The 25,561-nt window shown below is 36.5% G+C and overlaps 2 protein-coding genes across 2 annotated transcripts; one reads left to right on the plus strand and one right to left on the minus strand.

Moving 5' to 3' along the window:
* Positions 1 to 695: 695 nt before the first annotated feature.
* Positions 696 to 4,571, plus strand: LOC122009379 (protein NARROW LEAF 1-like). Its single transcript, XM_042565505.1, has 7 exons — positions 696 to 1,013; positions 1,367 to 1,993; positions 2,275 to 2,418; positions 2,567 to 2,807; positions 3,237 to 3,737; positions 3,829 to 3,948; positions 4,021 to 4,571. Exons 2-7 carry the CDS (start codon positions 1,508 to 1,510, stop codon positions 4,260 to 4,262), a joined length of 1,734 nt encoding a protein of 577 aa, XP_042421439.1. The 5' UTR covers positions 696 to 1,013; positions 1,367 to 1,507; the 3' UTR covers positions 4,263 to 4,571.
* A 350-nt stretch (positions 4,572 to 4,921) lies between these two features.
* On the minus strand, positions 4,922 to 9,264 carry LOC122009380 (alkaline ceramidase-like). The gene is made up of 3 exons (XM_042565506.1): positions 9,154 to 9,264; positions 7,704 to 8,011; positions 4,922 to 5,681 (listed from the first exon to the last, which is right to left on the minus strand). Exons 2-3 carry the CDS (start codon positions 7,958 to 7,960, stop codon positions 5,165 to 5,167), a joined length of 774 nt encoding a protein of 257 aa, XP_042421440.1. The 5' UTR covers positions 7,961 to 8,011; positions 9,154 to 9,264; the 3' UTR covers positions 4,922 to 5,164.
* Between the last annotated feature and the right edge of the window lie 16,297 nt (positions 9,265 to 25,561).

Genomic DNA, 25,561 nt, shown 5'->3' on the forward strand with positions numbered 1-25,561 from the left:
TTCCCATCACTCTTTTCTTTCACTCCACTTTCTCTTTCATCATACTTTGTCTCTCCTCACTCTTTCATTTTCTCTCATAATACTTTCTCTTTCTTTATTTTTTCCATCACTCTTTTTTTCTCAGCATACTTTCTCTTTCCGCAGTTTCTCATTTTCTCTCATCACACTTTCTCTCTCTTTATTTTTCCCATCACTCTTTCTCTTTCGACCCACTTTCTCTCTCATCGTACTTTCTCTCTCCTCACTCTTTCATTTTATCTCATAATACTTTCTCTCTCTTCATTTTTCCCACCACACTTTCTCTCTCATCACACTCTCTCTCATCGTATGTTTCGCTCACATTCAACTTTCTTTCCCATCTAATTTTTTTTCTTATTTTTCTGTAAGGGTAAAAAAGGAAATTTAGGTTCATTCCGATTGAAAATATTTAACAAACTAAACATCATTTTTAAGAATGATACCCAAGCTCATACTTATTCCCATTTCATAGTATTATGATACTCATTTTCATTCCGATTTATAAAAGAGAACTAAAATTTTTAATATTTTTAGAATTATAAAAATACTTAAATTTGGACAACCGGCACCCTGTACGCTGAACTGCCTCCATTCCCAATCCTGTCCCTCTACGACGACACATCCACCATCCATTCCCACTACGACACTGCACCCTTTTTTTCATCCGACGACACACCCACCGATCCACCACTCTTCTCCTTCTCTCCCTCCGCCGTCTCTTTCACGCCACAATCGCCAGAGGACTGCCGCCTGCCTTGTCCCTCTCTCCCTTCCTCCATTATTGCTCTCTCTCCCCTCCTCTGTCCAGCGCGAAAGAAAAAGGCCCGGATTTCATCGGCCCCCCTCCTTTGGGCCTTTGGCATCCACTACTCGAGCCAATCGACCACGTCCCCGAACGCCTATCACCATCCCTCCGCAGAACGTTCGCGACGATCTCCTACCCTCGCTGCGGCAGTTTCCATCTTTTCCCACAATCAAAATGCGTTTTTTGGAAGGTATGCTCACTTTTTTTCCCCCTTTATTTTTCCAAAGGATCCTTCATCCCTTTTGAAGTGTTTTTGAAGTTCCAACCATCGGAAGGTGAAAGCTGTGTTCTTTTTTATTGTGTGGTCAAAAGGAAGTGTTTCTATGATTATTGATCCATCTGAAGACCCATGAGCTTTAATTTGGCCACTGGATTTTGGAATTCTTAGCTAGGGTTATTGTTCGTGTATAGCATTTTGATTTTGGTTCTTTTCCTATTTTAAACACTTGCGAAGCATGTCAAAGTTTTACCCTCAAAATAAACAAGGATTGTAATCTGATTTATCATATTCTTTTTCTTTCTTCTTAACTTTGTCTATTGCAGATTTTGGATTTGATGACTAGCCTCATGAACAATTTGGTAGCCTCGCAAACGGATTTTGGATTTGTTTCTCAAACGGAAATTCAACAATCAGTTAGGTTGCCTGAGCATGTGAATTGTCAATAGCATATAATTTTTCGGATAATGAGGCTATCAGGCACTCAAGGTCATCATCACTCAGGGTCTGCACAATCTGAGGAATCAGCCTTGGACATGGAGAGAAATGTATGTAATCACTTTTATTCATGCAGTCCATCTCCCCTACAACCTATTGCATCAGGCGGTCAACATTCCGAAGGCACTGCTGCATACTTCTCTTGGCCAACCTCAACACTGTTGCATGGCGCTGCTGAAGGTCGAGCTAATTATTTTGGGAACCTTCAGAAAGGAGTATTGCCTGCACATCTCGGACAGTTTCCAACTGGACAACAAGCCACAACACTGCTTGATCTGATGACTATAAGGGCATTTCACAGCAAGATTTTGCGTCGCTATAGTCTAGGTACAGCAATAGGATTCCGCATAAGAAAAGGTCAATTGACAGAGATTCCCGCAATTCTCGTCTTTGTTGCTCGGAAAGTTCATAGAAAATGGATCAGCCACAGCCAATGTCTTCCATCTATGCTTGAGGTAATCACTACTATTTATTTTTCTTCTCCTTGTTATTTCTTGGATTGCTAGTAGATTTCGACACTTGATATCATACATCATTGTACAGATTGCATATAAAGATGATTAATGTTATTAACAATATAATAACATTAACAACGGTGCATTAGTTTTGTGCATCCATCCAAAATTATTGGCAACCACAATTCGTTTTGTGGTTGTTGTATGCATTTATGGAGTTTCAGTGCACCATATAAACGTGAGAAATTCAATTTGATGCTGCCTACTTCTTTTCTGAACAGGGACCGGGAGGCATATGGTGTGATGTCGACGTGGTGGAATTCTCTTATTATGGTGCACCAGCACCAACTCCCAAGGAGCAACTGTACAATGAGCTTGTAGATGGATTGCGTGGAAGTGATCCATGTATCGGTTCAGGTTCTCAGGTGCATTCACTTTTTTGCTTCAATTTGTTTATCGTTCATTCTAAACCTTTGTAACCGATTCTAAACACGTATGAATCTCTATCTACTTGTTCTGACTATCATTGATAGAGACCACAATATCCTTATTCTCTGGTTGATGCATAACCAGGTTGCGAGCCAAGAAACATATGGAACTTTAGGTGCCATTGTGAAAAGTCGAACGGGTAATAAACAAGTTGGTTTCCTCACTAATCGCCATGTTGCAGTTGATTTGGATTACCCTAACCAGAAGATGTTTCATCCTTTACCACCTAATCTCGGTCCTGGAGTTTATCTGGGTGCTGTTGAAAGGGCAACATCATTTATCACAGATGACGTTTGGTATGGGATCTACGCCGGAACTAATCCAGGTAAAAATGAACTTAATAGTTCAAATTCTTACGGTTTATAATGCTTAGTGTTTACTTGTTTTGTCTGTATATATTTAATGCCCTTTCCAGGGCTTGTTTACTTGGAAACTGTTAAAAACTCGGAGTGGCACAATCCTAAAGATGGCTAATCGCCTAGGTGTAGAATTGAGTGACTCAAGCAAGTATAGGAACACATTGGGGTCTCCCTCACATCTTGACATATCAATGTCTAGGACAACAACTCACCCACAAAGACCCAATCAATCAAAATCCGACCTAAAATAACTAGGCACACTTAGATAGAAATCTCTGCACACTGAAATGGGCACAATCCTAAAGGTTGGAGATGGAGTGGAGGGTGTCATTTATCTCAACTGCTCATGCTCTACAATTCCTGGCCATAACTCTTTCTTCGTAATGCGCCTGCAGAAACATTTGTGCGGGCAGATGGTGCGCTCATTCCTTTTGCTGATGACTTTGATGTGTCTTGTGTCACCACCACTGTGAAGGGGTTGGGTGACATTGGAAATGTCAAGGTCATAGATCTACAAGCACCAATCGGCAGCCTGATTGGGAGGCAAGTTGTCAAGGTTGGAAGAAGCTCTGGATTGACGACTGGCACTGTGATGGCATACGCCTTGGAGTATAACGATGAAAAAGGGATATGCTTCTTCACAGATTTTCTTGTCGTGGGTGAGAACCAGCAGACGTTTGATCTGGAAGGTGATAGTGGAAGTCTCATAATTCTAACAGGACAAGATGATGAGAAGCCACAGCCGGTAGGGATCATCTGGGGTGGGACTGCCAACCGTGGAAGATTGAAACTGAAAAGTGGGCATGGTCCAGAGAATTGGACGAGCGGAGTCGATCTCGGTCGCCTTCTTGATCTTTTGGAACTTGATCTTATAACGACTAGCGAAGAACTTCAAGGTTTACTTTTCTCATTTAACTATCTCATTTTCTTCCTCGTATCGATATTGACATGTTTGATTTTTGTTCCTTTTTCTCTCCATATTCAAAGATGCCCTTCAGGAGCAAAGATTTGCTCTAGCAGCGGCTATTAACTCTACAGTTGGCGAATCATCTCCTACAGTATGCACCCATCCAAACGAAAAGACGGATGAGATATACGAACCTATTGGTATAAATAACTCTCAATATCTCCCCTCACAGAGGTGTGCTTCTGTTCCAGAAACTAATCCATCGCGTGCAGGTGTTGAATTTCAGGTAGACACTGTCGAGGTGGCAAACAAGGTCGAAGAACATCAGTTCATCCTGAACTTCAGCACTTCCCCGGTGCGTCGGGATCAAGAGGATGGACCGGAAAGGAAAAACCTGTCATCATTAGCGAACTCATCTGGTGAAGATCTGTGTGTCTCTCTGCATTTATGCGACGGAGGACATAAAAGACAACGATCAGATCCCGCATTGAGCAATGATCATCAAACACAATGAAGCTAGCTGTTTATTTAACCGCTAGGTTACTCGGTCGCATTTTGATAATGCTATGGAGTTGCAACAACTGCATTCGGTAATGTTTATGTAGGGATTTGAGTCGAGCCCAAGCTGAAAGGGCTGAGCAGGGTTCTAAGTTCAAATGAAACGCAAATGTCTCGATCGGAACATACCAACTAGACCACTGCTATGGTAGATGGAAGTTTACCTTGGTATTTTCTTGACACTTTTTGATGCCTTCTCATCGTATAGCTCAAAAATCTTATTTGTGTTGGTTGCATATGCAATAAAAAGTTGTTTCAAGGCTTCTACTCGAGTCTTTTTACATCTAACTTGGCTTTGCGATGCAGTTTGAAGTTAACTATCTGGGTTTACACGGGTTCTTATCGAATCGCTTTTATAGCAAGACTACAATCTACCTTAAGTTGGATTAAGAAATTCTCAACCCGCTAGCTCCGTTCGTCAACTCAAAAATTTCAATCTGTTCTATAGTTTTTCCTAACCCACAATCTCTGCTGAGTTGGATTAAGAAATTCTCAACCCGCTAGGCTGGCTAGCTTCGGCCAGTCGATGAGTTTTTGATCGGTCTGACAATAGACATTTTTCACAATTTAGAATTTAAATACAAAATACAATTCAATCTCATAAATCTGTCTTAATTGACAAAAGCTCATAACAATATATAATAAAAGCCTGATACATGATTTGAAGGGAAAAAAATTTGAATCCAATTCTGAGTTTACCTTACAAAACATACACATGAACAAAAAATGAAAAATAAAATAAAATAGAGCATGATCGACCCTATCGGCATGGACTCCAGTGTTAGTTATGATACAAAGCAAGTTCCAGTTCATGCTTAGTTAAAACTAACAAAATATGTCACTTTGGAAACTGACACCTCACTCTTGCTTTTTGGGCTTATGGATCTTCACATATGGAAAGAAGCCGAAGAGGCGAACAACCTGCGGCTCCCAGCCGCGCTGCTGCGCCCGGCAGAACATCAGAAATGTGTTTGCAAAGTATGAATTGAATCCCATGAGCACATGCCACCACGCATGACCCTGAGGGTTAATATACCAGTGCGATAATTTCTTGCAGAATATTCGGTCGAACAACCAGCATAACGTCCCTAGGGAGATAGTCAGCACGTAGAGCTTGACGAGCCGTTGAGCTGCGATGTCTGTTGTTTGTATGTAGTACTTATACATCCGAGGGACGCAGAGAAGGCAAAGGATGATATAGTGTATCTTGAAAACTATTCCAAACCGTGCGAAGAAATGAACCACAGCAAAGACAGCACCGTATATGAAGAGAAAAGTTGGCATAGTGCTCCTGTAGTGCCAATCTGGCGAGTAAATAACATAAAGATAAAGAAGCATCTCCCATACCATTGGTGTTTCGTCGCTCTGCTGTAGTCTGGAAGAGATCATAAAAAACATGGAAAATTGTTATATTAAATGCATAAATAGAAAGCTCTGATACGATCTTTTTAAAAATATGTTCCACAGACAAACAAACACTAAGACAAACTAAAGCCTGAAAACATAAATGCTTGTAACGGTTCCGTTACTAAATTTTCAAAATGTCACTACAATTTGTAGAAGTGTACTCTCCAAATAACAAAATTTATACTTATGGCATTAGAGTCGTAAAAGCAGATTGAAATATGGAGATCAAGTATTATATATCCCTTCAAATTTTGATCTTGCAAGAATGTGAGTTTACCTTTAAACATGATATGAAGTGTCTTCGGATCTGGCCACTAACTAATGTATCTAAGAAACCTTGTTATTTTAGTATTATCTGTTCAGAATTTGGGCATGATACCTGACTAAAAAAAATGATTAAAAATAAAATCCTTAATGGAAACTGATGAAAGGAAAAGAAAGACAAAAATCAAAGTTTGTCACTAACATCTAATAGTTTTATGCAACCTTGTTATTTTAGTATATCTGTTTAGTTCTTGGGCAAACTTAAAGAAAATATTAAATAAAATCCATACTGGAAATTGATGGGAAAAAAAAGAAAAGCAAATCAAATAGTTGCAGGTTATAAAATGGGAATTTAGGATATATAACTTTAAACCAACATCAATAATTGTAAATTTTTATTATTGACCAGCTTCTAATCATGTAAACCACGATTGTCAATATTGGTATCACCATTGCATTTTCTAAGCACATATATTGAATCAGTGGGATCGTGATTGATGAGAAATAACTCTTAACAATTATATATATATATACACACACACACACAACAAGATAAGTAATTTGCATTTAACTATCTAAAATTTAGTAATATATCATTTTCTCATCCAATATCTTCATAATCAACAATTATCTCTTCAATTCTCTTTGATCAACACCCTCTTTGAATTAGCAATTTATTATTTGCCATCTCTTTCTAACAAAATTAATTAATACAATATATAATTAAATATTTTAAAACTAGAGGATTAATAATCAACAAAAATTAATGAAATATAAATAGCACTACATAAAAACAAAATAAAATCCTAATCTGATTAGACAATGTGATACAAACTAACACGTGCATAATAATCTGATATTAAAAGTGAATAAATATTATCAATAATCTAATACTAAACAACGAAGAGATATATAAATAAATAAATAAGTTGTCTTATTAAACAAATAAATAATATTATTAATTTGATTAATCTGATATTAAAAATAAATAAGCAAATAAATAACCAAAAAATATTATTAATAAGATTATCTTATATCAAAAATAAACAAAATAAATTAGTAACATTATTAATAAATAGATAAATAAATACAATTCTTGATAATATTATTAATAGTATTGATTTGACATTAAAATGAAATAAATAAACAAAATTTTATGTACACAATAATAAATAATAAAATGTTATTAATAAGATCATTATTATTAAATTCAAAATTGTGTTTCAGGTGTAATATTATATAACCTATTATATTATATAATCTAATATTATAGGTGTAATATCACAAGGAACACCCTAAGTTTTGATGCTGGGAAAAGCTGCTCCTTCCACGAGAAAATCTCCTTTTGGATCAATGGCAGTAGACTTGCTTTCTTCCTCAATTGGTAATGGGATCTCTTCCTCCTTTCAGAACTAAACCCCATCTTGATTCCGACAATGTCACAACAGATGATTCTGCCAACCATGATGTGAACAACATTTATGAGGTATATGTGAATTTAAAGCTATAATATACAATATATGAATTTCTAATCATGACATTTATGAGGTAAATGGAAACAAGGACTTCTACCATAGATGCATGTTTTTCCCCTTTGAATCCTACACATCTATCAGTGTGCTGCAAACAGAAGTTAAAGATGGCCACATAGAGAAAATTACATTGCAAAGACATGAGTTGTTGTTAGTTGAAAAGAAAATGCACAGAGAAAAGTAAAGGAACTTACACATTTTGCAAAGTGGCATGGAATATCATGCTCCCAATTGCAAGGATCATATTGGAAATATGAAGAACACTAAATCTTTTCTCAAACCCTTGTCTTAGGGCATTTATCAGGCCAATGAGCGCCAAAAGAATGCAGGGAATGTTTGATATAGTGTTGTAAAATTCGGCAATATATGAAGAATATGCATAGTTCTCCTCACAAAGTTCAATAGTAGATGTCACAGGTCCCCAAAAGCTTGATATTCCTGCATCGTCCATTTCTTCACAATACAATAAAGCAGAAACTCAAATTAACATAACAAAGAAACCCTGCAAGGAAGAAAACAACAAAGTATAGAATTATTTAGAACAATAATGATTTCCAAAATAGATAATTTTGTTTCCATAAGTTCTAGTGTTCTATGAAAATGAATGTAGTATGCATGCATGATCTATTAAGCATTCCATCCCCTAAAAGTATGCATAATGCTTTAGAAAGAAGAAGGCACAGAAGTGATCCCCTATAATCTAGATAGGTAATCTATTAGAGTGGTAAGTGTATGGTAGAAAGGAAAACCAAAGAAAACAATAATAAATATGCTAAAAAATATTTAATTAATTTGTATATTACTAGATATATAGGCTTATAACCCTGCATAGAGCTAAATGGAGGTACAAAACTCATGTAGCTGAACCCCAATGGTTGCAAAAAGAACAGTTAGATGAAGAGAAAAATTCAACAAATTACAGCATTGTTTTCATAGGCTTATTATATAGAGGAGAGAAGTTATGAATTCTGAAGAAGAAAGCAAGAGCTGGTTACCTTGGTTGACCAACATAAATTCTTATATGAAATCCCAAGCAGAGATTTTTGAGCGCTAAAAAAGGCAGTCAAAAAACTTTTAACTTTCCATAGAGTAAAGTTCAAACAAAGAAGCTGGAAAGTACCAGGATCACTCTGCAGAAATTGGAAACTCAAAATAGAATAGGCAGGCTAATTTTATTCTATAACTATCAAACTCGACGTACCATAACTTAAGAAATATTGACAGTCGCACAAAAATAAGACAACAGAAGCAACAAAGTAAGTTAAATATGCGTACTTTCCAAAGCTACAAAAGCTACCTTTTTAACACTCAACAATGTCTCAGACCATCTATGGCCCAAGTTAGTATATAGGCAAATAGGATCCAAGATTGTTCAAACTACAACTAGTGCCAAGCCTTTCCTCCAAACAGTCCGAATCTAATAGATCAACAAGCCAAATTATACTAAACTACCGCAATCAAACAAGCAAAATAACGCTTCAAACTGGATTCCCGCACGCCATTATCCTCTCGTAACTGCCCGTGATCCGAACAACAGACGCAGCCATTCCGATCCCCGACTCCAGACACGAACGGCCAAGATCCGTCGGAAGGCATGGATGCAGAATTAGGTAAAACAGGGTGGGAGAGAAAGGAAAATCGCACCTTTGGAAGTCGCCGACGGAGCGGATCGACGATCGACGCGAGATGCGATTAGGGCAGAACGACGTTTCCATTCTTAATTTATTTTATTAAGCCTCTTTCATCTGCTTTATTTATTCTTTATGTTTTTTAGCCCTTAATAATTCGAGCTGTTGTTGGCGTGAGAGGATTGAGCCGGGCTAAATTTGAACCGGGCTGCTCGATCGGGCTCAGGTTCAGATTAGGGAGTTTTGAAAGAATGAGTTTTATAGAGATTATCTTAAAATTAATATGAAGTTAAAGGGAAGGAGTCACGGGCTCAAATCTTTTAAACAATCTTCTTATGTAAAAAGTACGATAAAACATCAATAATTATTGAGAATGATTAATTAGTTACCATCTTCATTTTTAATTAAATGACAATGATATAAATTATATATCTTAATCTTTTCTAATTATTATATTTTTAATACACCATTAATCATTAATTTTTATAATTATTATTATATTTTAAATATTCTATCAAAATTAATTATTTTATAACATGTTAAGGCGACCTACCATGGACCATGATTAAATTAGTTCCAATTTTAATTTTTAAGTTAAATGACAATGATATTATTAAACTATATAAATTAATTTAAAATTTTGATGTACCATCATTAATTAGTTTATATAATTATTATTATCCTCGGGACTATGATATCACGATAGGATATTCAAATTGTCACTTAGACATTTATGATTCAATATTTAATTATGACGGATCATGAGGATGACCTTGAAAGAGTATATATAATAGTAATTGTTGGAACTGAAAGCACCATAAAAATTAGAATAGAGTTACATATTCTTTTCTATCAAATCAAAAGATGAACTTATGCTGTCTTAGTAAATGAATTTATCCTAAATTAGGGATGAATTTTGATTCATCCCGAATTTGGGACGAACCTTGAGAATTCGGATAAATTCGGATTTTGGGATAAACCAAAATTCATCCCAAATTCAGGATGAATCAAAATTTATCCCTAATTTGGGATAGAAATCTATTTTCGTCCTAAATTTAAAGACACTATATGATGTATATTTACAATAAATTTTATGACGAAAATTATAGTTCATCGTAAAATTTGGGACGAATTATTTTTTTCGTTACAAAATTTAGCAAAGATTGATTCGGGATGAATTTTTTTTGTTGCAAATTTTGTCGTAAAAAATTTTACTACGAAAATTTTTATGGAAATTCGTCCCTAAAATCTTATTTTTTATTATTTTATTTTTTAGTGAGCCCAGTTCAACCTAACATTCTACGATATTTCCTCAAGATTATTTGCTACCTTTTTCCTGTTGATTGCTTACGATAATCATATGTATTTATTCCTCTCGCGTAATGTGGGCCTATATTTTAATTGAAAATTCATTTTTGTAGTTTCTCTAATTCATTCATTGTGGAAAAATAGAGATTCTAAACCAACTAGGAAAGGAAAAGGATTCCATACACCTTCCTCTGAGAACTAAGAAAATTTGACAGTACTGTAACATTAACCAGCAGTCCAATTTAATCTATCATTGAATCTTCAAATTGCGGGCAGTGCTAGATAATAAAGGGGGGGGGGGGGGGGTTTAATTTAGGGGAATAGGAGTGAAGAATGATAATGAAAATCATTGATTGTCATTGTTAATATTTAGATTATAGGAATAGGAATGTAAATAAGAGAATAAATCCTTGAAATTGATTAATAACTCATTCCCATGTATCTCCCTTTCAATGAGCTATTATCTTATTTTCATCAATCAAAATATTCCCTTATTCCAAAAATATCCTTGTCCTAAAACTAAAATTTTCTCCCTTAATATCAAATATCAAAATATATTTATTTATTTTTTCTTTCATATCACCTCTCTCTCCTTGTTCTCTCTCATCATATTTTCTCTTTTATCATTTTATCACACACTTTCTCTCTCCTTAATCTTTCTTATCACACTCTCTTTCCTCTTTTTTTCTCATCATACTTTATATCTCATCATACTTTCTCTCTCATCATACTTTCTCTCTCCTCAATCTCTTCCATCGCACTCTCTTCCTTCTTTTTCTCTCATCATACATTCTCTCTCCTCAATCTCTCTTGTCACACTTCTTTTTTTTCCTCAACACACTTTCTTTCTCATCATACTTTCTCTCTCTTCAATCTCTCCCATCACACTCATTGTTCTCTTTTTTTTCTCATCACACTTTCTCTCTCATCATACTTTCTCTCTCACCATACTTTTCTCTCTTACCATACTTTCTCTCTCCTCAATCTCTCTCATCACACACTCTCTCCTCATTTTTCTCATTACATTTTCTCTCTCTTCATCCTCTCCCATCATACTTTCTCTCACATCATATTTTCTCTCTCATCTTCTCTCATCATGCTCTCTCCTATCACACTCTCTTTTCTCATTTTCTCTCAGCACACTTTCTCTCTTCATTCTCTCTCATGAGACTTTCTCTCTCATGAGACATTCTCTCTCATGAGACTTTCTCTCTCATCATTCTCTTTCATCATATTTTTCTCTCACATTCATCTTTCTCTCACATCTAATTTTTTCTCTTATTTTCTTTTAAGGGTAAAAAAGAAAATTTTGATTTATTCCGATAAAAAATATGCAACTAACCAAACATTACTTTTAAGAGTGATATCCATGCTCATACTCATTCCCATTTCACAATATAATGATTTTCATTCCGATTCTTATTTCTAGGAAAGAACTAAACGCCCCTAAGTGTTATTTGGGGGATTAGTCTGACTTATCCTAGTTTTCTACCTTATTAATTAATACTATTTCCTATATTTTGTCATTAACCGTGTACTCTCGAAGAAATTTTCTTTATTTAGTAATTCAGAATATTTTTACTGAAATCATCAATAACTCAGTGGCAAATGGAAGTAAGAGAAATAAAAAACAGAAGAAAGAACAAAAAGGTAACATCTCCTACTTGGGTTTCAACTTCAGCACAAGCAGAGCTTCTAAAGAAGTGCACAATAATATCCTTGAGAAAACAAAATGCAAATTGGTGGGAGTTGGTGTTTGGAAATGGGGATAGTGGGGAACGTGACCATGTTCCCCATCACATATAATGAAAAAGTCCATTATGCCCCTAGTGTATTTCCCTATATAAAGGGGGTCCGTCCAAGGCTCAGGGCGTGTGATATCGCGAGCATGCGACGAGAGTAAGAGGAGTACATCCAAGGCGACGGGATTTGGTTTGTGGAATTGCGGAGGGCTTTCCGACATTGTGATCGCTCTTCCGACAGCGAGTCTTCGCCACTGCCGATTGCGGATCTGCGAGAGATCGCTGTAAGTATTTACCACATTTAATTAATTCGTCTATCATGCATTTAGAAACATATTTACTACATTGGTATCAGAGCACGTAGTTATTTCTAAATGCTTAGAGATGAATTATAAAATCGTTGTACGGATGTTTTCTTGCTTTGTTATTGCACGTCGCTATTTTGCACGACTAAAGTGTTGTAGCATACACGCTATGCCAAATTTGTAAAATCTAGACCGCTGGATTTGCCGGTGATGACAATTCATGGCCGTCGTTGGTATCCTGGCTGACCGGCTATGTGTTGGTGGCTAGGACAGGCAGAACCACTGTCGACGATCTCGTCGAGCCTAAAATTGATTAGATTTTGGTACCGGAAAGGATCGACTGGCACCGGCAGAAGGTAGACATGACCAGCGACCGTGTCCGTCGCGGCGTGGGCGGTTTACGCGGTTTGATTGAAGAAGGCGGCGTGGTAACGTGTGTGGCGTGCGCAATGTGCATGATGTGCACAACGTGGGACGTGGGTGTTGCAGAGAAAACAGAGGCACAAAGTTCGGTTTTTTTTTTAGGATAAGTTTTATTTAAAAAAAAAATGAAAACGAAATTTTTTGATTTCGATCCGAACAGTAACATGCATAGATTTTAAAGATATTTTTTTTTAAGCTTACGTGTTAAAAAAAAGATTATTTATATTATATAAATAATACATGTTAAAATTAATTAAAATTATGATTGTTGGTCTAATTTTAATTAATTAGGTGGGTTTAAATTGGTTGGTTTATTTAGACCCGGTTCAAGTATAAATCATTAGTTGATTTAATCGAACCAATTTGATCTAAACCCGAAATCAATTTGGGTTGATTAATTAGAGCTTAGATCAAATATGATCAAATGACCAGATTTGTTCTAATTGGTCAGATTTGATCATAACAATTAGATTTGTTCTAATTGATCAAACTTAAACCAATGGGCATTGGTTTGATCAAACGGATCTGAGTTTGATCAATAAGTCTGAAATTGGTTGAAATGGACTTAGAGAAAAAGTAACAGAACATAGGTACAAAAATCCCTGTCCAATTAGATTAGTTCTAATTAAAGACAATGGACCAAGCTTAGGATCTGGATCCCTAATCAACCGATCCAATGGATCTGACCAATTAGATTAGTTCTAATTGTCGACTTAACTCCTGAAAATCGAGAAGATTTGTTTTTCTTGATTTATTATGTTGGTACTATGCCTGTATAAATTGAAATAAGCCTGTTTTGTACTGGTTAGTCGGTTTTGTACTGACTTATTTATTTTCAATTTTTCAGATGGCACGGACGATTACCACATTGACTCGTCGCGAAGTGCGACGAAATCAGCTCAGGGAGGAGATTCAGGAGATAGAGTATAACTCTGCTTATGGAGTCGATGGACACATTGGACGGCTTGATGATCTGTTTTGGAAACTTGAGCGAGAAGAGTTTTCAGTCCTTGACAGTTATAGGATTTGGGCTTTGATGCAATCATTGCCAGAAAATTCTAGGATGATAGCAGACTATATTTGGGGGCGTCATCAAGGACGCGTCACATATTCTGTATTATGTGAGGAGCTGCTTCATCATATGACTGAAGAGGATCCGGAAGAGTTCGAAGAGGACCCGGAAATGATCGAGGAGGAACCAGAAGAGGATCCAATTGTGGATCCAATTGAAAATCTTGAAGCTATCTTGCCTGTGATTACCCCAAATGAGTCCAGGCTGAGAGGGATTATTTTGGCCACTACACTAGTGTCTGTCCTAGTGGGAGTGGTAGTTGCCTATCTAGTTTATTAGAGTTCTGTTATTTTTATTGTCGTTTTGTATGAACAATAGTTAGTCCATTTCATTCATGTCAGTTGGTTATATGTTAACAATTTGCAGCATAATTTTATATTAATGATATGTTCATTTATTTATGCTGTTTGCTTGACATGATGCATGATTAGTTCATGATGTATTAAATGATTAGTTCATTTAATTAAAAAAATACATGATATGTTAAATGATTAGTTCATTTAATTAATGAATTCATGATATTATAAATGATTAGTTCATTTGTTGGGATGTATGTAATAGAATTGATTAATATTAATTTGATTGGTCATACGGATGATGAGTGAAAACATAGTTGTCACTTGATTTTGTAAACCAAATCAAAGTAATATTAAGTCAATCATAAATTGCATACATATGATATATACTGAATACTAAATAATTTGTTTATTTATGATAGATTATGGCAACCAAAAACATAATAGCTGAACTCAACAAAGGTGAAAAACTTAATGGGGATAACTACAAGATCTGTCACCTCAAGATACAATATGTACTTGAGGAACAAGAAGTTCTAGAGGCTGTAAATCAGGTTATGGAAGTGCCTGTAGATGGTCCCACTGCACAACACAGACGAGATCTTGATGCCTATAAGGCATGGAAGAAAAAGGACTCCACTGCAAAGGGTATATTGATTAGTTCAATGGTAGACGACCTAGCTTTTGAATATGAGTCATATCTTACGGCTCATGAAGTCTGGGTTGCCCTTAAAGAAAAATACAGTGGAGTAAGTCTGAGCAAGCTTCGACAGCTGACAATTAAATTTAACAGCTATAAAAAGCGTCCGAATGTATCAATGTTTCAACACCTCAGGGAGATGTCGAACATGATTCGGGAGCTTAAAACTGCTAGTCATGAGTTGACTGATGAACAACAGGTTCAAGCAGTTATTCGTTCACTTCCAGATTCTTGGGAGACCATGAAGCAGACCTTAACTCACAGTGAGAGTATCAAGACTTTCACTGATGTCTCACGCCATGTAGAATTGGAGGCGGAGAGAGTTGAATCCGCAAGGATTTCTGGACAAGTCTATGTGGCTGTAGGTTCTGCAGGATCATATGGATCCAAGAAAAAGAAATGGTTCAAGAAAGGGAAGGGAAAGAAGAAGGAAGCTGCTGGTGTGGGACAAGGCCCAATCAAGAAGATAGTCAAGAAGACTGGAAAGAAACCTAAAAACAAGTTGACTTGTTTTAATTGTGGTAAAAAGGGCCACTTTGCTCGGGAGTGCAATAAGCCGAAAAAGGTAAATCCAAGTGTGTCTTCTTTTCAAGAGCATTTTGTTGCTAGTTCAGTGTTGTTAGCTGATTCTTATCCTTTGTGGATTATAGATTCGGGAGCAACCAACCATGTAGCTCGGGAACGAGTTACATTTGTTGAGTACCGTCGGGTACCAGCTGGCAACAAGTGGATCTATGTGGGAAATAATGCAAGAGTTGAAGTCAAAGGAGTCGGCACTTGCAAACTCAACCTACGTGGTGGTAGAGTTTTATTTCTACATGATGTCCTGTATGCTCCTGAAATTCGACGGAATCTTGTTTCCGTTACGTGTCTTCTTGATTTAGGGTATTGTATTAATTTTTACAGTCGGTCTGTTGAACTTAAGATTGACTCAGTGTCAATCGGATATGGTTTTTTAACAAATGGTTTTATGGTTCTTGATGTAGAACCAGATGTCAATTATGCTATTGATGGTTGTTTTTTCAAACATTGCTTTAACTAGTGATGCAGATATAACTGATGAGGTTTGGCATGCTAGATTAGGACACATAGGACAAAAACGTATGAATCGATTAGCTAAAGAGGGTCTATTGGGCACTCGAGCTAAGATTCAATTGTCTATTTGTGAGCATTGTCTTGCTGGAAAAGCAACTAGGAAACCATTTGGTAAGGCTATTAGATCTGAATCAACATTGCAGTTAATTCATTCGGACATTTGTGGTCCAATGAATGTGAAGGCTAGATACATTTATTGATGATTTCTCTAGGTTCGGTCATGTGTATTTGATTTCTCACAAATCAAGCATTAGATTGCTTCATTCGTTATATGAATGAAGTTGAGAATCAAACGAACGTAAAGTTAAGACTTTACACACTAACTGGTGGGGAGTATTTGTCTGATATATTCAAGACAATATGTAATGATAGAGGGATTATTAGACAGCTGACAATCCCTGGAACTCCACAGCAAAATGGGGTAGCTGAAAGAAGAAATAGGACTCTTCTTGAAATGGTTAGGTCTATGATGACGCAAGCTAATTTGCCAATTTCCTATTGGGGAGATGCATTATTAACTGCAGCCTATATACTTAACAAAGTGTCTTTAAAGTCAGTTCAATCTACCCCATATGAACGTTGGACAGGCAGAAAACCAGATTTGAGTAATCTGAGACCCTGGGGGTCAGCTGCTTATGTTCATGATAGTTCTTACAAGTATGGAAAACTGGGGCCTAGAGGTAAGAAATGTATCTTTATAAGATATCATGAGACCTCCAAAGGTTATGTTTTCATAGGTGAGCAACTAGATGGAACCATCTCCGAAATAGACTCGAGAGATGCGACTTTTCTTGAAACAGAGTTCCCAATCAGAGGTGATGTTGATAAAAATGTTCCTCTATTTGAGGAGGATGAAATATTATCAACAAGAGAGGTGTCAAAAGGGATACCTGAGTCTAGTCAACCGAGTGGGAGTGATATGCCAAGTCATGAGTTGACTTCTCAACAGCCCAACTTACGGAGAAGTGTTCGTAAGATCAAACCTAAGAAGAGGTTTGATATTGAGAATGAGGCATTGGTTACACTTCCAATTGACGACGACGAGCCTCAATCCATTGAGGATGCATTGGGATGTAGAGTTAGAGAAAAATGGAAAGCTGCAATGGTTGAAGAGATGGAGTCCATGATTCAAAATCATGTTTGGGACTCAGTCGATCTTCCTCCGGGCCGAAGGGCTATTGGGAATAAATGGATTCTCAAAATAAAGAGGAAAGCAGATGGATCGATTAACAAATACAAAGCTCGTTTAGTTGCAAAAGGATATACCCAAATGGAGGGCATTGACTTTGAAGAGACATTTTCTCCCGTAGTGAAATTTGTATCAATAAGAGTTATTTTGGCCTTTGTGGCACATTATGACTTAGAATTACATCAAATGGATGTAAAAACCGCTTTCCTTAACGGTGATCTTGACGAAGAAATCTATATGGTTCAACCAGAAGGTTTCATTGCTGAAGGCCAAGAGCAAAAAGTATGTAGACTTAGAAAGTCTATATATGGGCTAAAGCAAGCGTCAAGACAATGGAACATAAGATTTAACGAAGTCGTTTTATCTTATGGTTTCGAGATGATCAATGAGGATCATTGTATTTTCTTGAAAAGGGAAAAAGGAAAATATGTCATTTTATCATTATATGTTGATGATATGCTAATAGCTGGAAATGACATAGGATATGTGAATGAAGTTAAGAAGTGGCTGTCATCACAAATTGATACAACAGATATGGGAGAAGCTGAATACATCTTAGGGGTGAAGATCATAAGAGATCGTCCTAAAAGACTTTTGGGTCTGTCACAAGAGTCTTATATAAATAAGATGTTACATCATTTCAGCATGTCTAATTGCAACATAGAACATACACCTATTGTGAAAGGTACTGTGTTGAGCAAGAGTATGTGTCCTAAAACTCCAGAGGAAATAGCTGAGATGAATAAAAAACCATATGCCAGTGCTATTGGTAGTTTGATGTACACTATGTTGTGTACACGTCCCGATATCAGCTATGTTGTGGGCTTGGTCAGTCACTTCCAGTCAAACCCAGGACTGAGACACTGGAAGGCGAAAAAGGATATTCAGATATCAAGGCGACAATAGATTATTGTCTCTGTTTTCAAGGATCAGTCTGAAAGGTTATTCAGATGCAGATTGAGCTGGAAACCTGGATGATAGAAAATCCACATCAGGCTATGCATTCTTGCTGAATGGTGGCGCCATCTCCTGGAACAAGAAGAAACAAGCTTGTGTAGCTTTGTCGACTATGGAAGCTGAATATATGGCATGTTCAGCAGCTGTGCAAGAAGTTTTTGAAGCATCTGAAAATTACCGAGGATAGTGGGAGTCCAGTAACTGTCTACTGTGACAATCAAGTGCAATAGCTTTTTCCAAGGATCCAAATATCACAGCAAAGGCAAACATATAGAAATTAAATATAATTTTGTAAGGGATATTGTGGCTAAAAGAAAAGTCATTCTTGAGTATGTCCCTACACGTGTTATGCTTGCAGATCCTTTTACAAAGCCAATGACTAAAGAGTCATTTAAAGAACATGTAAAGTCTTTGGGACTTCGTAGAATGTAACAATATTGAAAGAACAATCAGACTTTGTGTTATGATTGTGTCATTTGCCATAATTTATTCAGTGTATATGTTGTATTTGTTACATTCATGTAAGATCTCGGTGAGCATGTTGGCAGGTGGAGATTGGTCCACTCACATGGACAATCATCTCTGTTTGTTAAGTACAAATAGGGATAAGACCGTTACTTATGAAACAGCTTACGTAGCTGAAATTATGAAATTAAAGACAGATTCATAAGTTGAGGTTGCCTTGATAATTGTGTCAAGATGAGATCATTTATGTGTAAATAATGATCGAAGTAAATGAACCCACCATTTACTGAACCTGTTGAAAGCCAGATTAGAATTCATATGTTGAATTCAGGATTAGATGTTAGGTATGTCTAGATCGAAATCTGTACGATGTTAAATTTGAAGACAACATGCACTCTTTTTAGTAAAGAGAATAACATCGTAGCATGTGATTCATACCACATGTGCTATTGCGACAATAAAGGTAGTAGGAGAATGAATCCCTATTTCTCTACTATGTGAGACCTTTGAGATTATATGTTAATCTCAATTTTTGCCTTAGTGACTATTTAGCTGTTTACTTGAAGTTTTAATCAGTGACTGCTACTTTAGCATGTATCCTATGACTATGGATGATTCGGTCTATGGAGCATAACTAGGAAAGCGACTGATTAAAATGAATTGATTCTAGCTAAAAAGGAAGATTAAATATATTTACATCTTTTGTTGTTATTCACTGGTCGACCCATTTCTGTTATGTACGGAAATGATTGTGAATATTGGATATGGAACATGCTCATGACATAATGGTCATTATAAGGGATTAGAGATGTTCATATCGATGTAAATGAAAATTATTTAATCTGGGTAAATAGCAAGACATGAATATCTTCAAGATAATGACTGTGTGCCATTTGAAGATTGGATGGATCCTGGATAAAGGCTATGTGCCACCAGGAAAGTGGCTAAGTGCCATAAAGAGTGTGTCTCTAATTTATTTGAGCAGCTAAGCAAAGTGTAACAACTTTATTAGCATTGATTGCTCAACGAGCGACTAAGTCAAGGTGTAACAATCTTCTTAGCAACTATCGCTCAGTGTGCTTGCTGTCGCATGAACCATTTTCTCTAAGTATGGATTGGATGTTCTCATATGGTCTATGTGACCAAACTCTCTAATAGTCTATGTGGCTTATTAAGTCTTTGTGACTTACCTGAATGAACTAGTCTTTGTGACTTACCTGAATGAAAAAGTCTTAGTGACTTACCTTGGACGAGTGGGAGATGTTGGAAATGGGGATAGTGGGGAACGTGGCCCATGTTCCCCACTACACATAATGGAAAAGTCCATTATGCCCCTAGTGTATTTCCCTATATAAAGGGGGTCCGTCCAAGGCTCAGGGTGTGTGATATCGCGAGCATGCGACGAGAGTAAGAGGAGTACATCCAAGGCGACGGGATTTGGTTTGTGGAATTGCGGAGGGCTTTCCGACATTGTGATCGCTCTTCCGACAGCGAGTCTTCGCCACTGCCGATTGCGGATCTGCGGGAGATCGCTGTAAGTATTTATCGCATTTAATTAATTCGTCTATCATGCATTTAGAAAACATATTTACTACAGTCCGATAGCAAAATTCTTGCTTCTAATTTTTAGTAAATACATAACAATATGTATTCTCAAAATATAAATTATATAAAAACATAAAATATTATTTAAAAAATAAATACTTATAATATTTTGAAATTTTATAAATGATTTAGAAAGTGGCGAGAGAAATTAAATTAAAATTGTAGTGAGGAAAATGATAAATTTATTAAGAACTTAAATATTAATTTTTAATTTTAGATCATAAATAAAAAAAATAAAAGTAAGAAAAAATGTCAAATTCCTACTTCTAGTTGGTAGTAAAAGTTATAAAAGTTGAAATAGGATTTGATATTAATAAATATTTAAAAATACTTTCATATAGTTGGAATCTAGAAGAGCTTAGTAGAGGTTTTACTAAACACTTTCTAATACTCTAGTCATTTTGTAGTTGGTATAAGTTAACTTTATAATTTATCTTTTTAATATAATTTGGAAACGAACTGTGAAGAGTGCCTATAATAAGTATAATCATCTTCTATTAAAATACAGTTCAAAAAATATCTAAAAATGAACGAAGAGGAACTTTCATAGGAGTTAGGTGACAATTCAATAATCTTTCTTTTGAATGATCGTAAGAAACGTCTAGTAACAATAATCCTATGAGCAGTATACCCTTATGTATCTCAAATTAGTATTATTAATTGTAAAATTATTGTCATAGATCACAAGTTCGAGTCATAAAACTTAAGGATGTAATTAAATCGAGCTGAGTCGAATAGTAAGAGATTTGAGCTCGGGTTTGATTCGTTATCCCTAAATTTGAGCTCGACTCGAGTTCGATTTAAGATTTAGTTCTTAAGGTTAAACTTGGCTCGTAATAATATTAAATAGCTCGAGCTCGGCTCAAGCTCATATGAAAAAAGCTCGTTTAAAAATTAAATGAGCTTAGTTCAAGCTCATTTATGATAATTAACTATAATAACTAATAATATATTATTATATTTATTATTTATTTTAGATATTTAGTTTTACATATAATAAAATAAATTAGCCCCTTAACAAATATGTTTGCGATCCTCTTGACAAACACATTCGCGAGCTTTCAAATGAACACATTCACGAGCTCACAAATCAAATACAGTTAAGCTCGAAATCAGCTCGATAAGGTTTTCGAGCTTAAAATCAAGCTCGAGTTCTGCTTGTTAACTTAATCGAATGAATTCAAACGAATTTTTTTTATACTGAGACCCAAATAGCTCATGAGCGGCTTAGTTTATTTACACATCTAATGAAAATAATCTCTTACAAAATATAAGATATGATTTGAAATCTAGTGATACGGTGATAAGGAGGGGCCCCACCCCGCGGAGGATAACAACCATTGTGGAAGTCAAAGGTCAAAGTTAAGCCTTAAGGAGGTCAACACTTAGATATCATTGGTCGGTCGGGCGATCATGCCCCGACCGGGGGAGAAGGTTATGATCCGATCCCGCCTTTGACTCGGGGAAGTATCAAATGACCAACACTCAAGGGAGTAGTGTACGTCGGACAGATAAGGAGACGATGTGCAGAAGCCGAGCCGAGCAACTACCCTGCTCGGCCTTGCGGTAGGACTCGATACTGGCACAGTGGAGCTCCAGCTGATCGGAAGAGGCACAAGGACAATGGAGTTATGGCCGAGCGGACACATGCACAGGAGTAGCGAAGTTCCGGCTGAGCGGACAGGACATAGGATCAACGAAGTTTCAGCCGAGCGCCCAACCCGCTCGGCCTAGCAACATACTCTGTTATCCATCGACATCCTTTTGGGAGTTAGTGCTGTTAGGATGTATACTATAAGCCTAACTTTTGTATGAACATCTATTTTGAAATATTTTGAAATGAGAATCACTTTGGTCAAATGTTTACATTTTATATTTATATATATGTCAATGCAGTTGTTCATTTAATTTATATTGTAGATAACATAGTGTGTGGTGCCACACAGAAGATCATGTTATCGGTTCCTTATAAATTATAAATAATAGCTCACAACCAAGATGGATTGGGACAAACCATTGGAACGGTTGTAGTGTAATTTGGTATCAGTCTGTCTTAACTATAAAATTACACTAGTACACTAGGTGTGTATTGAGCAGGATTGTTTGAGGTTGTTTGATTTGTACTGACTACATAAAAGAACAGAACCTCTGTTATTATGGATATGCGCTCTCTTAATCTCTATATAATAACAAGCACATATACTTAATATTTATTTCTTTAATTTATCAATGAGTGAAATTTATTCGTTAAATCAATAGGCCCGATGAGTTGGGAAATAGTATTGTTTATATGGTGTGTTGTTGATTATAGAAGGAATCTGTGTCCTAATTATTTAGGCTGATGATGTCCCCTTGAGGAGCTCATAAAGATTATCATGTAAATCCTGCAGGTGGACTTAGTCCGATATGATAATAAAGTTGAGTGGTACTACTCTTGGAATCAGATATTAATTAATTGAGTTGTCAATAACTCAATTAATTAACGGACATATGATATCTTAAACATTGGGAGATTAATGCACTCATGATAAGAAGGAGCCCATATTGTAATATGAGATTGGTGCGGTAGTTTAAAAATAACTCTTTAGTGGTATGAGTTATTATTGATGGACTTGAGTTGAGTGTTCGGGCCGAACACAGGAAGCCCAAGCCCATCAGGAGGCCTAAACCAATTTCTCCTCTAGGTCCCTGTTGTATCCTCTATATAAAGGTTCGCATCCACTCATCCAAGGTGTAGTTGCTGTTTGGTTTTCGGTGCCACCTCCTCTCCTAGGGCCAGCGGCATCATGTCCTCCTCCTAGGGTCGGCGGCATCATCTCCTCCTCCTAGGGCCGGCGCCACCTTCTTCTTCCCTAGGGCCGGCGCCACCTCTTCTTCTCCTTGGTGACCGACGCCTCTTCTTCTCCTTGGTGGCCGGCGACTTGGAAAATAAGAAGAAGAGTAGAAGGTGCCTCATCCTAGAGCTTCTCTTGGTGGTCGGAGATTTGGAAACAACAAGTGGAAGGGTGTTTGTTATCTTGGTAGATCGTCACCCACACGACGTCCAAGAAGAGGAGAGGAATACAACAGAAGATCAAGAGGTCCTTAGCTACAAAGGAAAGATACAACTAGTTATTTGATTCCGCTGCGTAATTAGTTTTGTTTTCTTTGTATTGATTTTGAATACCAACACAAGAGGTCAGCGATCTTGTACTTCGATCAAGGTGTGCTTTGATCCGTCAAGAACTTGCTTGATTAATCAAACACATGTCTGATCGAACATGCGGGTTGCTAGGAAATGTTCTGTACTTGTATAATTTTTATACAGGGAAATTTAAACAAAACGGAATTCTAGCGCCTTCAAGTGGTATCAGAGTGAGTTTTCTGGTTCTGTGTGATTGGTTTTCAGTTAAATTATGCACTGCTCATACATAAGTTTAGGCAGGATAATAATAGGATGCGCTAGAAAGATTAACTTTGTGGTTACAGGCATCCTAAATCCAACTATTATGGCTTTTTGTATGTTGTGTGTGATTTGAACCCTTGGGCATGTCGAGGTTGTTTTGTGTGCATGATTGTAATAATTAAATACAACCGATTGCTGTATCATTATTTTTATATTTTGTTCGATCTAGATTACATGTAAATTCCTTTATGAAATATAGGATCGATAAATATAAATTTTTATTTTTTTTGTTGCGGCTTGTATCCTTGCTATACATGGTGCTATTTTGAGGACCGGAGGCACGACGAAGAAGGAAGCAAGATAGATGCGACGACTTGATCCATTGGCGATATATTGGAGGACAGCGTTGGATGAGACCATAATAGTTGAAAATTTTATTTTCATATTTATTACCTTTATATGCTGTTTTATGTGCTGTGAAGCTGTGTGCTGTGATGTGTGTGCATGTTAAAATTCCTCAATTTAAATAACTAAGTAGGAGAGGGATTATTTAAATAAATTCCACGGTCTCCATTACTAGTTTGTAAGTGATTCATTCAAACTTGCGCGTTGGCTTTAAGTGCCTTCCTCTATATCAGATGAGTTTGTTTGCAGATCACTAGATCAAACTTTCTCTATGGATGATTATAAAAAATTATTTAGGAATGTATGATCTTCTCCATCTGAAGGGACACAATCCTAATTAATGGACTAAATATCAAGTAATGATATATACTTAGGCACATTTAATGACATCCTCCCCATCGGAGTCATTGCTACTATTTGTGTGACCAAAGATGAACCAACTATTAATTTTATTTGTCATAAAGTTAGGTTGACAAGATAATAAAATTAATAGGTAAAACCTCCTCTTACAAATGTTTGAATTAGTATATGTCCACACTATCGTGACATATGAAATTCACTATATTTTGAGGTGTTAGTGAATTTAAATTATATTGTTCGAGGAATCAATATTATTTTAAATTCTAAAGTTTTGACCAAATATTTTATTTTGTGATTCTTAGGATTTTAAAATGGCTTTCAATCCTCTTGCTGTTATTTTAAAAGAAAATAAATTTACTGGTCTAAATTATATTGATTGGAAACGAAACTTGGACATTGTCTTAATTGCTGAAAATACAAGTTCGTACTTCTTGAGGTCTGTCCTAGCATGCCTGATAAGGATTCTAGTGAAGAGGAGATAGAGAGACATAGGAAATGGGTCAAGACAGATGAGATGGCGCGATGTTACATTTTGTCTTCTATGTCAAATTTGCTACAACATCAGCATCAGGCCCTACCCACTGCCTATGACATGATGCTCAATCTCAAGGAACTCTTTGGACACCAAAATTGGGCTGCGAGGCAGGAGGCCATGAGAAACTTAATGACGACCACCATGACTGAGGGGACACCCGTGAGGGATCATATCCTCAAGATGATAGCTCATTTAAATGAGATGGAAGTCCTTGGAGCTGAAATCGATGAGAAACCTAGGTCTATATCATTCTCCAAATGCTGCCCAAAAGTTTTGAGCAGTTCCGCCTGAATTACAACATGAACAAAAGGGTTTATTCGTTGGAGGAACTTCTAATAGAACTCCAAGCAGCAGAAGGGCTATTTCGTTAAAGTTCTCAAGTTCACATTACTGGAAACATTTCTGCCTCTAAGCCAAAAGGCGGAAAGAAGAAGAAGAAACAAGTTGGTTCGGCAAAGAAAGTGATTCGACCTCAAGGGACTGGGCCGCAGGCAGGTGTGAAGAAGCCGAAGGGCAAGTGCTTCACATGCAAGCAGTCTGGACATTGGAAGGTGGACTGTCCTCGTAAAAAGGAGAACAATA

Source organism: Zingiber officinale, chromosome 8A (genome assembly GCF_018446385.1).
Source record: "Zingiber officinale cultivar Zhangliang chromosome 8A, Zo_v1.1, whole genome shotgun sequence".
Lineage (NCBI taxonomy): Eukaryota > Viridiplantae > Streptophyta > Magnoliopsida > Zingiberales > Zingiberaceae > Zingiber > Zingiber officinale.